At 39.1% G+C, this 13,596-nt stretch overlaps 1 protein-coding gene and 1 long non-coding RNA gene across 8 annotated transcripts in view; one reads left to right on the plus strand and one right to left on the minus strand.

The window, feature by feature from the left end:
* Nucleotides 1–6,108, plus strand: part of LOC147249782 (uncharacterized) — a 30,170-nt gene extending 24,062 nt beyond the window's left edge. For all 3 annotated transcript variants that reach the window (XR_015119362.1, XR_015119361.1, XR_015119360.1), the window contains one exon: nt 3,843–6,108. This is a non-coding gene — a long non-coding RNA (uncharacterized LOC147249782). The remainder of the gene's footprint in view (nt 1–3,842) is intronic.
* The window catches only part of pex5la (peroxisomal biogenesis factor 5-like a), an 84,421-nt gene that overhangs the window by 34,398 nt on the left and 36,427 nt on the right, over nt 1–13,596 (minus strand). For all 5 annotated transcript variants that reach the window (XM_086225336.1, XM_086225334.1, XM_086225332.1 and 2 more), the window contains one exon: nt 329–440. In XM_086225336.1, coding sequence (XP_086081462.1) covers nt 329–440 — 112 coding nt within the window. The remainder of the gene's footprint in view (nt 1–328; nt 441–13,596) is intronic.

Genomic DNA, 13,596 nt, shown 5'->3' on the forward strand with positions numbered 1-13,596 from the left:
TACTTTAAACTGACTGTAGGTGTGACTGTGAGTGTGAATAAACCCTGCCTCTCGCCCGAAGGCTGCTGGGATAGGCTCAAGCCTCCCCATGACCCTTAACAGGATAAGCGGTAGAAAATGGATGGATGGACTTCCAAAGACCTGCGTTTGTATTGGCTCTTCATTTTTGGAAAACACTTCCACTTTTGGCCACAGTGGCTGTCGAAGTTAGTCGTCACTACGTTGAAGCCAGTGTCAAATGGCTTGTACCAAAAAATTATTTCTGCTGTAGCATTGGTGAGTCAGCTTCATGAGTTTGCATATTATCAATGGTCACATCAGCCTATACCTGCTGTGTTGGAGGTCACTGGGCGGGAAAGTCCATCACACTTGGTCTCACAGAGGAAATCGTCAATGGATGGGCTCAGAAGTGGGCGGCTCTCTTGTTGCTCACTCACCAGCTGCAAGGACAAACAAGGCTCAGACTCATAGCCAGCATATCCAACAATTTGATCAACAAGAGTCCCTGCACTGTTGACTGAAGGCTTTTGGTCATAAATTAGATTGCAAATCTGTGTGTTACAACGGAATATAATAATGTGTAATCTGTGATGCAAATATCCCAGGAAATTATGGAACTCTTTCAGGGTTAGATTTGCTGTTGATAGTAAAAGCTAATAGAAAAAGTACAGGAACATTATTCTGGATTGTATTCATAACCAGATTCAGTGTTCTATGATATGCATTTAATCTTGGGTCAGTGGTTGCTCTTTGACCTCCAATTCCTGATATTCTGGTGTGTGGATGTATTTCTGCATCAGTAAGTGACTGGTTGTTCCAAGAAGTAGCCGGTGTGTTATAGTTTTTGGAGCAGCTTTGCAAACGTCAACAGCCGAAATCTGGCCATGAGGTTGATGGAAAAATCCTCCTCATCATACTCTTACGTCGGAATGTTTACATGCATACACTGTAATTGGGGAAAAATCAATTTGAGGAGGGAAATTGGAGATTGCCCCTGCACTGTCATTACCTTGTTACTGTAGAACATGTTCACATGAAATGAAATGTCTCACCAACTACTTACAGGCAGCCAGAACAGTGTTGTGTTTTATATGGAGAAGATGCTCTGAATCCATGCACAGTTTGTTTTGTGTGTTTTAAATATAAAAGCTCAATAACTGAGAAGTCTATTTTTTTTCTCCGGTTGCGTACAAATCACTCACTATGTATTTTGTATGGCTAATTTCCTTTTTTTCTGCAATAGTTGAATTCTTATTGCAAACTTTGAGCAAAATACCTTGTCCAAAAAATGTGCTAACATTTGCACGAACCTCTGCCAATTCCAACAATCCCCAAATGCAATGTGTGTCATGCATTAGATGTGAGAATGAATAAATAAATAAATGTCAGTGATGCAGAGTGACAGTACAGTAGTTTGCCAAGCTAACTCTTGGCACGTTTGATTATGTCCCTCTCTCTGCTCGTCTTGTGGCAACTCTTCGTTTCTACACTGTAATCTACATCTAAAAAAACCTAATATAATACGACATAAAACACAAAAACCTTGAAAAATATGGATGTGCTTTCATTTTGAGAGTGTAGCCTTCATATGATAAAGCCATCAGATGGTGGAAGGTTGTTGTGGTGGATGTTGGTGAATAAAAGAACAAGGAGAAACTTAAATTAGAAACGTGGCACGAAAACAAGAGACAAAAAGCTCATAAATAGATCAGAGGCTGACAGCAGTTGCTTTGTAAAGAAGCTGAAAAGTAGACGTGTCTTGGCATGGCTCTCTAGATTTGTACCTTTAATATCTAATCTAAATGTTTTTTTTATTAATGCAGCTGGCCACTTACATGTTGACTTCACAGGTTACTTGGCGCACCTAGATACAAAAACAAAGGCTGTTGAATATTGTAAGAAGTCTTTCACATTTGAAGAGACTTTGGTATATAATTAAAGTCAACTGTACAGTCGTTCCTGGAGTTATTGAACTGTCCCGGGCGATGCTCAGTAATCAGTATGACAGCCTTATTGGTGCATACAGACCTCTTTACATTAATGCAAGAAGTATGTACCTGATCAGAATGATAAATGATGCAGGAGAAACAAATCATTAATAATTCAGCAGGGCTGACCTCAACACAAACAGGATATTTCAGGTCTATGATACAGTAATCCTCTACAGAAACTTTTAAACTAGCCAGGGAAGATGTGTACTCTGACTGAGGCCTGATCAATATATCGCAGAGCCTCAGACAATCTGGGGCTACAAACTTTCTCAGTTGGTCGCATAAGCACATGATTTGGTTGCACCCTTTTTTTTTAGCTACAGCATAGTAATAATCAGTTACCTTGCATGCCGATAAACAGTTGTCTTAATTTACATACCTCAGCTAAACATTGACAATGCTTAAAAAACGATGTTTTCTAAATATTTTGTTTGATGACCATTTGCACCCTTCAAATTGTATGATGGTTGTGACATATGAACCAATTTCCACTCGAAGCATTCTGGTCCGGCTGGCCAGTTTGCTGGAAATACGAGGTGAGTCTATTCTTGACAGACATCGTGTGAGACTGCACAGAGCAGTTGAGCCACACAGGAAGTCCCCACATTGGCATAGTGAATCCAGTCAATTTTCAAAATAAAACCCCGTGAACAAACTCCAAATTGCAAAAAAAGAGAAAAGGGCTCCCACATATGCTTACACACTCCATGTGCACATGATAGAAACACAGACCAAGAGACAACAACTGAATCAGCAGAATCTGAGCAATTTGACAAAGCCGGGCAAGCAAAATGTGCCATGGATGAAATGCAATACATTTACATATTCATATCTGTACAAAATTCTATTTTTTCTATTTTCAGTCCTGTGCAAAATCCACTGTTGGTAATTGATTTTTTTTTCTGCTCTAAGAAATCAGTATTGGTATCAGGCTCAAAAATCCTGTGTTGGTCAGGCCATTATACTAACACTCACTATCCTTCCATGACTGAAGTAGAAAACCTCTCAGAGGCAAGGGACTTTAATCCTGGTAGACTTCAACAATTCATACCGTACAATTCACATTTTTGATATGTTTGAATAAATTGTTTAAAACAACCAAATGTGTAAATAAGCCATACATATGATGCGTAAATAAAAGACCAATTAATAAACACTGTTAAAATATCTATAAATTGTAAGGTTTGTTTTTATTTTTAACTGGGAAGAAAAATCTCTCTCAAATATATGCAAAAATTAATATGTGCCATCTTTGCCATGTTTCCTACTGGGACTGACTTGAGACCAGCCTTTAGGCTATCCAGGAACAGCATCAACAAGTTGGTCCAGATGCTTCCTGGGCACTAAGCCCATGGATGGAGGCCTCTGTGTGTGTGTGTGTGTGTGTGTGTGTGTGTGTGTGTGTGTGTGTGTGTGTGTGTGTGTGTGTGTGTGTGTGTGTGTGTGTGTGTGTGTGTGCGCGTGTGTGTGTGCGCGTGTGTGTGTTGGGGGGGGGGGGTGTTACATCAGGATTCCTCCTGCAGGAGAAATATTGTCTTCTCAGAAAATGTCCATTGTGATGTTGCAGCACATTGATGACTTCTATATCTGCAGATCTGTGCATGAAGGTCTCCAATTCACCCTGGATCCTCTAGTTGGGTGTTTTTTTTTTAAGGTGATGGAAGATACCGTTCGCTGCAACGACACCATTCCTCCAGTCTGGCTATCTCATTTAATACACATTTAATAAAATTCTTGTTGCAGCTTGATTAATAGGCCAAGGTGAAGCCCACCACAACATGCATGAAGCAGAAACATTACTGAGAACACCTTTGGGATCATGGGAAAACGCTGGTGTGCTTTTGTTTCAAGGTCTTGGAGATCTGGCCTCTGTTTGAACCAATGGTGATTGATGGCTGTTGCAACCTACACAACCTTTGCGTGGCAGCAGGTGATATCCTGGAGGACAACTCAGAGGTTGCTGAGCATCATCATCACCTGCTTTCTGGGTGAACTTAACTGCTTCTGGACTGTAAATGTAGTCATTTTCACCAGATGAAAGAAGTATATCTGCTTTGACTGTGTTATACTGTAGCAATATAGAGAGAAATGTATAAATAAAGATGAGTACATGGATGGGCAGATATCTTTGTATGCTAATGTAGTGCTCCTGAAGCTCCCCCAGATACAAAAGTACACTTTATTTCAAGTACCACTGCAGATAAATGGGCAGACTAGCTTTTATACTTCTTTTTAAATTGTTCCATTTCTTTGTGGCCTATTTTGCAGTCACTGCCAGGCTAGAAATGGTAAATTCCCTTGTCAAAACAAATACATAAAGAGTGACACACTGCCAGACCCTCTCTGCTGGTTAAAACGGCACATTTTCATCGCCGCTGTCACCGAGTACTCACTCAGGGGGGGAAATGTTGGCTCTCTTTTAAACTGATTTAATTTAGAGAGAATGGTTCTAGATCTGCTGTATTTAAGTGCCATGAAATATCCTTTGTTGTTATGTGGAGCTAAATTAATACAATTTGCTTGACACTCCAATAACGTATTAATCATTATGGATGCAGACAAACCAAATTCTTCACAAGTACAGACAATGGTACATCAATACTCACCAGGATTGCTAATTTTCCCTGCTAGCAAGACAAAGCAAATTTTCAATTTGGCTCAATTTCCAGAAATCAACCACGGACGATATGGTTTACAAGTAAATTACTGCCTAAAAATTATAAGCAGTTGATTAGTTGTTATACTGAAAATTACATGATGCATTTATGAGTTCTTGTCTCTGTCATCACCACTTAAATGAAATGCATTCTGGGATACTTGACTGCTTCATATCTGGGCATTTAGCCTAGATTTAGCTAGATATGCGCTCTTGAATATGAACAGATCTTAAGCTCTGACTGCTGACACTCTCCATCCCAAAGAAAACAGACAAAGACGTTGATTGAACAATGATTCAGAAGCATCTGAAATCTCTTATTTACTTAATAATTCAAACTTTAAATTCAACCTTACAGCCAACACAGCAACCTTACTTGTCTGCTGCTTTCCTGAGTTCAACTGTGGAGTTACATAAACAAGATATGAACAGTAATCATTATCTCAATGCACCCACTCTCACACTGGCTGGCTTTTGGAGAATCAAGCAATTTGGTGTGTGTCTGTGTTAAATCAGACAACCAAAGTGAGTTAATTCACACCTGGAAGGGAGTATATCTTGCTCTGTTCCACATAGAAATAAATAAAGCTTTATCTGTCACCATAAGTGAAAACTCCCTTCACAGGGGCCTTTTGTACCACAGTTACAGTAAAAATTTCTCACTGAGGTCATCGTGTTTACGTTTTAATCAAGAAAACTGGGTCTAAATCTTAAAAAATAGATTTCTGCTGCGAGATGAGCGGGTTGCAACATACAATCACACTGTCACCAGCCACCACTGAGATTGAGATAAGGTGACAAATCCAATGGATGTGTCCCAAGCAATCACTGCTATTCTTCCTTATCTCACCTTCCAAACACCAAAATGCTAATCACCTTGCCTGTGATACACCAAATTTGTATGCCTGCCAGTGCAGCTGCAGAATAGCTTACATTCAATTCATTACTGATGCCCTGAAGCATTGCTAGTCCAGGTGCAGCTGGGCACCATTTGCCAACCAGTGTTTCATATTTTGGAGGTGAAAACCAGTTTGTGTTCTACAGAAAAGGGAAACCACGTTGCTGTCGTCAGCCTGTTGTGCTTGCGTACAATGTTGGCAGCAAGAAAACATGACATTTGCTATTGTTGCCCTCCAGGCTGTGTTCGCAAGCAGAATTTTAATAAAGGTGCTGGATGTTCAATTAGAAAGCAGGAAGTGGACTACACACTGTCTGCCAAGGTGCTGAATGAGGTATTCACAGCATGTCTAAATGGTTTGAGCCCTCACAATTATTTATGTAGTCGATCTCGCCTGAATTCTACTGGTATCAAAGTAGCAATTTATTCTTGTTTTTGCTTGACTGACTTTTCTCCTTCATTGTTTGCCATCCTACAGACCCTACTGTTTTATGTCTAAAAATAGCAATAATAATTGCTTAAAGCTGAAGTGCCTTTCCCCACAGTTCTTGGACAATTAATTATAAAGGAAAATATTAAAGTGGTAACGCTGCAAACCAGGCTAGCACATTCAATGAGGGTGGCAGTATATCGCAGATATTTGGTCATGACGCATTGTTATGACATAAACCATGACCTGATTCTTGCATCGTTTCAATGAATAAAATATGTATATAATCCTTATGATGTCGAACATGAATCATGTCATTCTGCATCATTAAATTCCCCATCTCCCTGCAGTTCTCTGAGAACTCGAAACAGATATTTGAAACAGTTCAGAATTTGTCTAAAATCTACTTTGGTAAAATCAGGTCAGCTTATGTAAGTATTAAGGCTTTAAACCATCTTAAATGCCATATTGCTGCTGTTAAAGCAGGCTAAGCCTCTAAAAGACCAAAAACAGAAGCTGAGATACAAATAGTATTAAGTCTAATAATGTGGATATTTGTATTTACCCATATTTGGACAAAAGAAAGAATTCACTACTTGGCAGTTACGAACGATGTCCAACGTAGATGAGTGAAATGAAGAAACGTCCTATGAAAGGTGAGGACAAACTAAAAAAAATGTTAATAAGCATCCATGCAGGAGTGAGGTCATTACTTTGTTTAGTGAGAGTTTGTGCTGCACTTGAAGATGCTGACCCAGCACAGGTAATTAGTGTTTGTGCTGTTCTGGTGTCAGAAAAAAGCTTTGGATCATGGGAAGTATCACAGTGTGAAGTAACCTGATTTCACCCTCTGCTGCTCCCTGTGCTCACATCCCCCCTCTAACTTTATTAAACTAACTGGCAGGATAAGAAATCATGGAGTGTTTTAAGGGTTTGATCAGCTGAATGATTTATGGTTTGTGGTGTTAAGTGTAATTCAGTTTGATGGTGGGTTAAGCTGTTGTTGACTCAGTCTGAATTGTTAGTTTTATTAAGGATGCAGATGCATCACAATGTCGTAAAACCTGAATATGAATCACCGAACCGCAAACACTCAAAGGAAGAAATTAGTCATTCTGAATACTCTCTGCTTTAATTTAGGTGTAATCATATCCTTGCTAGACCATGCCTGATTTAATACATCACATAAAACACAAGTGGGAATGATTGAGCTGAAAGCTCAGTGATGCCAGGGAGGGGGAACCACACCTCTCTAAAACACTATCATTTTTATCTCTGCACCGTGGACGTGAAATGTTCTGATATTAACCCGACTGAGCCATTACTCTGAATAAGATCGTAGTTGTTACACAGTTTAAAATGTTTGCAATGTTGTTGTTCTTTTAATGTGCACATCAAATGCAAGCCGATGCAAAATGGTTTCTATTTCGTGATCATTTTAAGGTGGTTTTGCGTGGCTTTATCTGTAAATCAGTAATCGGATCCGAACTGAAAAAATGTGCCTCATTGCATCTCAAGCTTTATTTAATTTATTTCCATTATAAATCAATAATTCTTGGTCAGTTGACACCCACAACGATGAGCTTCAAGCTACTTCTCAAGGATGCCATGTTTCTGTTAACATTACATTAGCTCTCGCATGTCCCCCCAGGTACTACCTCAGGCATGTTATAAAGTATATAAATATTACATCTGTTTGAAACAAAAGAAGGCTATTATGTCACAGAGAGACTGCGTGTAAATGTCAATCTATAGTATGATGGATTATCTCTACATTCTGAATGAAAAAACACTCATCCTGAATTAAAGAAATCAAATGTAGCTTCCTCTTGATCCAGCTGAGCTGAATAAATATGGTTTATAAACTCAGCTGAGACATGGGGACCTTAAGACTGGAGGGCAAACTCTCTTAACAATGTAAATAATATTCATAAATTCACATCCTGGCAGTGGCTGTGTGGATGATAACCACTGAAACATCTGTCAGTGAATAACAATTTTTGTGATGCTTGCTAAGGACCTACGGGGGACATCTGAGACTTCCTGCCCACATTAAACCACCGTGCATTTGAACCCCTCCTGTAGTCCGTGTGAAAATCCCCTGAAATGATGAATGACCTTGTATTATTCCTCTGTTGTCTTTTTTTCTGAATAGAATAAAATGTGTCTTGCTGTCTGAAACGTTTCCCTGCAGAGTGGCGCTTTTCAGTGAATGATGGACTGCGGGTCAGCGCTGTCAGAGGAGCTGCATGTGGACATTTGCAGCTGAAGGAACCCATTCTAGTCATTTAATAGTCTTGTGTTGTTTTTTTTTAAAGGATAATGACTGATGTTGACGGATTCATGGCTTGAGTAAGAGTCTTGCTGAATCATGTGCTGGAAGTTGGCAGTGTTAGCATATTCGCAGAAATTACAACATTCTGTTTAGTTGTGATACAAAAACATTATCTGTGATGAACTGCAACCAGCTTGGCCCTTAATTGCCTCACTGAGGGTTATAAAAAACAGGATCTCTGGTAAAAAAAAAAAAGAAAAAAAAGAAAAAAAATGGTTTTAGCAACCTTAAAAAAGTCAAAGTGATGCATCTCTTAAGAGTATTAAGTCGTTTATCATGCTGCAGTGGCACATTAGCGGTAGAGCACCATCATCCTGTGAAAGTGTTAGCGTGCGGGGGGGCACACGGTTATCTGACATCTTACCTGCTGGCAATTCTACCTTCACTGCTCTTAATATCTATATTAACATGGTAAGTACTTGTCACACACTCAATTGCGGCATTCAGTTTTATTGGTGGTGCTTTGTTTACCCTTCGGTAACGATGACCTCACATTACGGTTATTTATCAGTCCTTGACACGCTTTAGGTACGCATAATTAACCACTTATCAAGGCCCTTTATTGTAAAGCGGGGAATACAAATCCCTTAAATAACACCTTGCCACCATGAACACGTTTGTAAATGATTACAGCACATTAGTTAACTGCTAAATAATGTTAGCTAAGCTTTATTGATGCTTAACAAAGCAGTTAACTAAATGTTAAGTAACTTTTTAAAAAATGTACCCTTGTTGTAAAGTCTTAGGGCACAATCAGCCATCACTGATGGCAGTTGATATTCTTAAGATAACCCTTTTTTAGAAACAGATATGTATCTGCTTATGTACCTCTCCAACACTCATGTGGAATTTTCACTTACTCAAAGTTCTGTTTTTGCCAAACAGGCTGAGCAGCTCCAAACATTCCCTTTGTGTTTCCTGGTCCCCGGAATACCTGGAAACTCTTCAGATTGACGGACCGAGCAATGACCTCCATTAACTTTTGGTTACATTTAGTAATGATCACAGTGTGGGTCTGATCTGTATTTTGAGCCTGTTTAAAGCTCACATTTCAGTGTCAGTTTGGAGCAGAATCTCTCCTGCAGCTGTGAGCATCAAGGTTGTGGCTGTACATCACTGCTGGCCACCTCCCTATGGAGGACACTGATATCTGCGCCCAATGCTAACTGACCATCATAGATGTTCCTCAAAGCACTTCCTCTGATTGCCATGTTGGCCAATTTCAAAAATTGGTTTTAAACCATGAGACCTTTTCTCTCTTTAATCATCTATTAAATGGGGAAAGTCAATCCTCTGTTTTCTAAGGATATTAAAGAGGTGTTTTTACCTCCTTTGCTCCCCTCTTGTAATACCTTTTCGTCCCTCTATTCAAAGCACCTTGGTAATTTGTTTACACGTGCTATACAGAGTAATCAGAAAAATTATGTGGGGGGAAAACTTCAGCTAATTGTGCCACTTGGGCTTGACTCCAAGAGATCCCTTAGATGTTTGTGTCAAGGGAACGGTGAACCGGTTAAACCTTTCAGAGCCTTGAAGGCGGAGAGGCTGAGGTGAGGACAGGAGGGAGGAGGAGAAGATGGAAAACACTACATAAAGACAACCGCATGTAAGAAAAATCAAAGCTTATAAACGTTGTTAGATGAAACCTGGAGGCTAGGCAAGGGATGGTTGTCTTGGAGGATAATTACAGCCGAGATCCTCAAGGATGTTACAGTCACATGCTTATGCACAGATTTGGGGTTTTTTTAGCTGAGAAATTTTGCGTGCAATGTTTTTGTTTTGTTAACTATATAATGTAGTTTTTTGTTGTTGTTGTTGTTTATTGGGGGGGGGGTGTTAAGGCGTCTCGGTAACCCAGTAAGTTGTTTACTCATTAAGGTTCTGTTGAAGCTGTTATTGTGGGTGGTAATGAAGTGTTCCATGTGATCCCTCAGGCCCTCTTACTGGAGTTCAGCTGGTTTAGCGTGTGATGACTTATCATAATGTCTTTACATTATTCACCCTACAGCTGGAAGGCTTGGCGGGAAAAAAACGTGCAGTAGACGGAGATTTTGCACCTACAAATTTCAGAAATATAACAAAACCAACCGAGGAGCCCATCGTCGCTTGTTGCTTTATGCTTTTCATTTGGTTTGACTCGTCTCTTTGGTTTCGGTTTAGTTTGGTTAAATAGTAGTTGGTAGAACTATTTTTATCCGCCGTACCAGAAAATCTATTTCACAAAGGTTCTGTCATCCAGTTTCATGACAGTTATGATTTTGTTTTCATTGTAAATTTGTTCTGCGCATTTGTTTTTTCTTAAGCAAATTTAATCCTTTAAGTTTGGCATCTCTGGTTTGGTAATATTGTATTTTCTCACAACAGGAGTTCCCCCAATGGCAGGAAGTAATTTGCAGAATGTTGGTTTAACCTTGCTGTCTCGTGGCGTGCTATTTTACTGCACGCTAACGCTTCCTGGGAGGTTTTTTTTTTTTTTTCCCCTGTCGGTGAAGATGGGCTGAGACCCCTGACTCTGTAAAACCCAGAGAGATACACTATGTGATATTGAGCATTACAAATAGACTTAAGTTGACTTGACATGTGGCATGAGGAGCCGCAGCCTGTCACTTGGCCTCTGTCACTCGCTAAGTGACATCAAGATGGGACATGATGCATCTCAGACTGGAGCCTGAGCTGCTGGAGAAGTCCACTATTATAAGCTGCGTTTGGCCGCATTGAAAACAAAAACACTGAATTCAGTTAATTTGATTTTTGAGTGTATTTGAGATTTAGCGTTTAGACTTATAAAAAAAAAAAAATCTAGAAATTAGAATTCTTTACATAACAAATCTGAGAATAAATACACATGACCTAACTGTTTATCTGTATAAAATATTTACTGTCTGCTTTTAGCAAAGCATTACTTCGTGTGCGCACTCTCACTGAACCAGTTACTTGTCACCCTCAAAATCTTTGTTTTAGGTTTGCTACCTCTGCTTCCCCTGTTGTGCTGATTCAGAGCTCTCCCTTGACAGTGATGTATTAGATGCTTTTATGGGAGAGCGACCAGCAGGGAAAGGTACAAGATTTCTGCTGCTTTATTGTTTTTAATAAAACCCTTTTTCATACTGCCAAAATGGATTGCGATCAGCTTGAAAACAAGATTTTTCTTCATGTTAGGAACACAAAATGTTCAAGATACAAAGTAGAGCCGCTCAAATAATTGATTTTCTCTCCTCTTGTATTCTTTGTTGAGTAAACCTAAGGACACCTGATGCACGGGATACTGTAGAAGAGTCTTATTTTCGAAAAACTGATCAGGAACTATAAACTATGGATCTGAGAAGTTTTGATACTGTTCCACATGAGCCAACATGTACTCTGATTGAGAAGCTAAAAACTGCCTGTATAAAAGAAATAATGTCGGTTGATAATTGTAACCATTTTTTTTTTGTATTTTAAAGTGTATTTGTACCCCATATATATTTGCCTGTTGTATTATTGTGTATTCAGTGAGAAGTAATGGGCTGTTTGCTTACAAGTTGGCTGTGCTCTTGAGTAGCTGTTGTCAGTTTAGTGGTTTGTGATCTAAATAATTTTTGGGCTTTAACATATTTTGAATGTCATCAATTCAATGTTCTTATCTTGGTAGCTGTCATATGTGAACCAGCTTAAATTGCTGAATGTCTGTTACTCATGAGGCTTATAAAAGTTATAAAATGTCTTGACTGACTCGGAGCAGTTTATCTCTTCTCGACAGGTTTTCTAATTTTCTATTTTGAAGAGTAACATTTGTCGCCGCTGCTGCCGCTTTTACTCAGCTCCTTATGTCACATCTTCTGTTTGAAGGTCTCGGGAACTCAAAGTTTTGATACAGTTTTTTGAAATTTGCTGAAATAGTCAAACTTACTGTGGGTTCAGTAACAATTGATCAGATTTTGGAATTGGTCTTGATCTGGTGATGTCATATCGCCTTGGTGGAGGCATGAGCTTTCTGACTGATCAAGAGTTTGTTCATACAAACAAGATCCGTATTGCTAGGCCAGAAGGACATTTATTATGAAAAGTCTCAATGAAATGATGATGCAAAACCTCAGTTAACTGGACAATTGTTCACTCGTCTTATCCTGTTTCAAGTGCAAGCAGTGTAAACTGGAAACATGACTTATTTGCATTCATGACATGTTTCGCTTTATATTCATGCTTCTGTACTACTTATCAATCCAGGGTGTGGGACTTTTTGAGGGTCTCAGATCTGTATTTTTGATGGTTAATGACCTGATTCCTGCATAACTTGAGTTTATACTCCACATTTAAGACCAAACATTCCTGTTTAAGATGTACAAACAATTGGGGAATTAATCAGTTATGTCAAAAGTTGTTCGCTGACGTTTTCCCTAACTTGTTGAAAAACTTTTGCTTTATCCTTTTTATAAAGCAATTCAAATTAAAAGAATCAGTATTGACGCAGTGGCAGAAAGTGAACTATATATCTTATTTTAAAATAGACATATCCTATCTGGTTTATGTGCACTCTGCGGATCCCAACTGTCAGCAAAAATCCCGAACAGTATTTTAATCCCCTCCACTTGAGTGGAAGCATTATCTTGGCTGTGACAGCTTATCAAATGACACATTGCGTTTGGAAATCAAACAAATATAAAGCATGCTACAGGTTATTGAAACAGACAATAATACAGTGCAAGAGGACGTACACTCAGCAGCAGCAGCAGCACACACACTCACACACACACTCACACACACACTCACACACAATACAAAAGCAATCAAGCACGGAGAGACAAAAACTCTTTGCACTTTTTCCACCCTGCGAAAAATTAATAAGCAAAAAAGAAGTGAAAAGCTCAGCAGTGGGTTCTGTTGTTTGCTGCAGTATTTTACACGCATGAAGCTCAGTCAATAGCTCAGTGTAGCGCTGTGTTGGGTATAGCGTTGTTGGAAATGCATTCATACTTTGTGCGATTAGCTGCTTATGAGGTGTAAAAAGTTCATGAGGAAGTTTTTTGAGTCGATTGGGAATGTGAGGTGAAATGCGTGTTGACCCTCTGGCTAATCCCTCCTGGTATGTAGTAAAAGCTAAATAAATGTTAACTAGAAGTGCACTGTATCTCTCTGAGGCTAATTTAAAAAGATAAAAAAAAAAATTAACATGTACAATTGCAGCAATTTCAGTCTCATAATTGACTAGAGACTTGATGCTACCTGACCTGCATAATGATTTAATAGATCATCACATCCTTTTTCATCAGTTTTTGTGTAAATACACCAATGTAGTAGAAAGGTTTT

This window comes from Aulostomus chinensis, chromosome 14 (genome assembly GCF_037954235.1).
Source record: "Aulostomus chinensis isolate RoL2024-O1b breed Wild chromosome 14, RoL_Achi_v1.0, whole genome shotgun sequence".
Taxonomy (NCBI): Eukaryota; Metazoa; Chordata; class Actinopteri; order Syngnathiformes; family Aulostomidae; genus Aulostomus; species Aulostomus chinensis.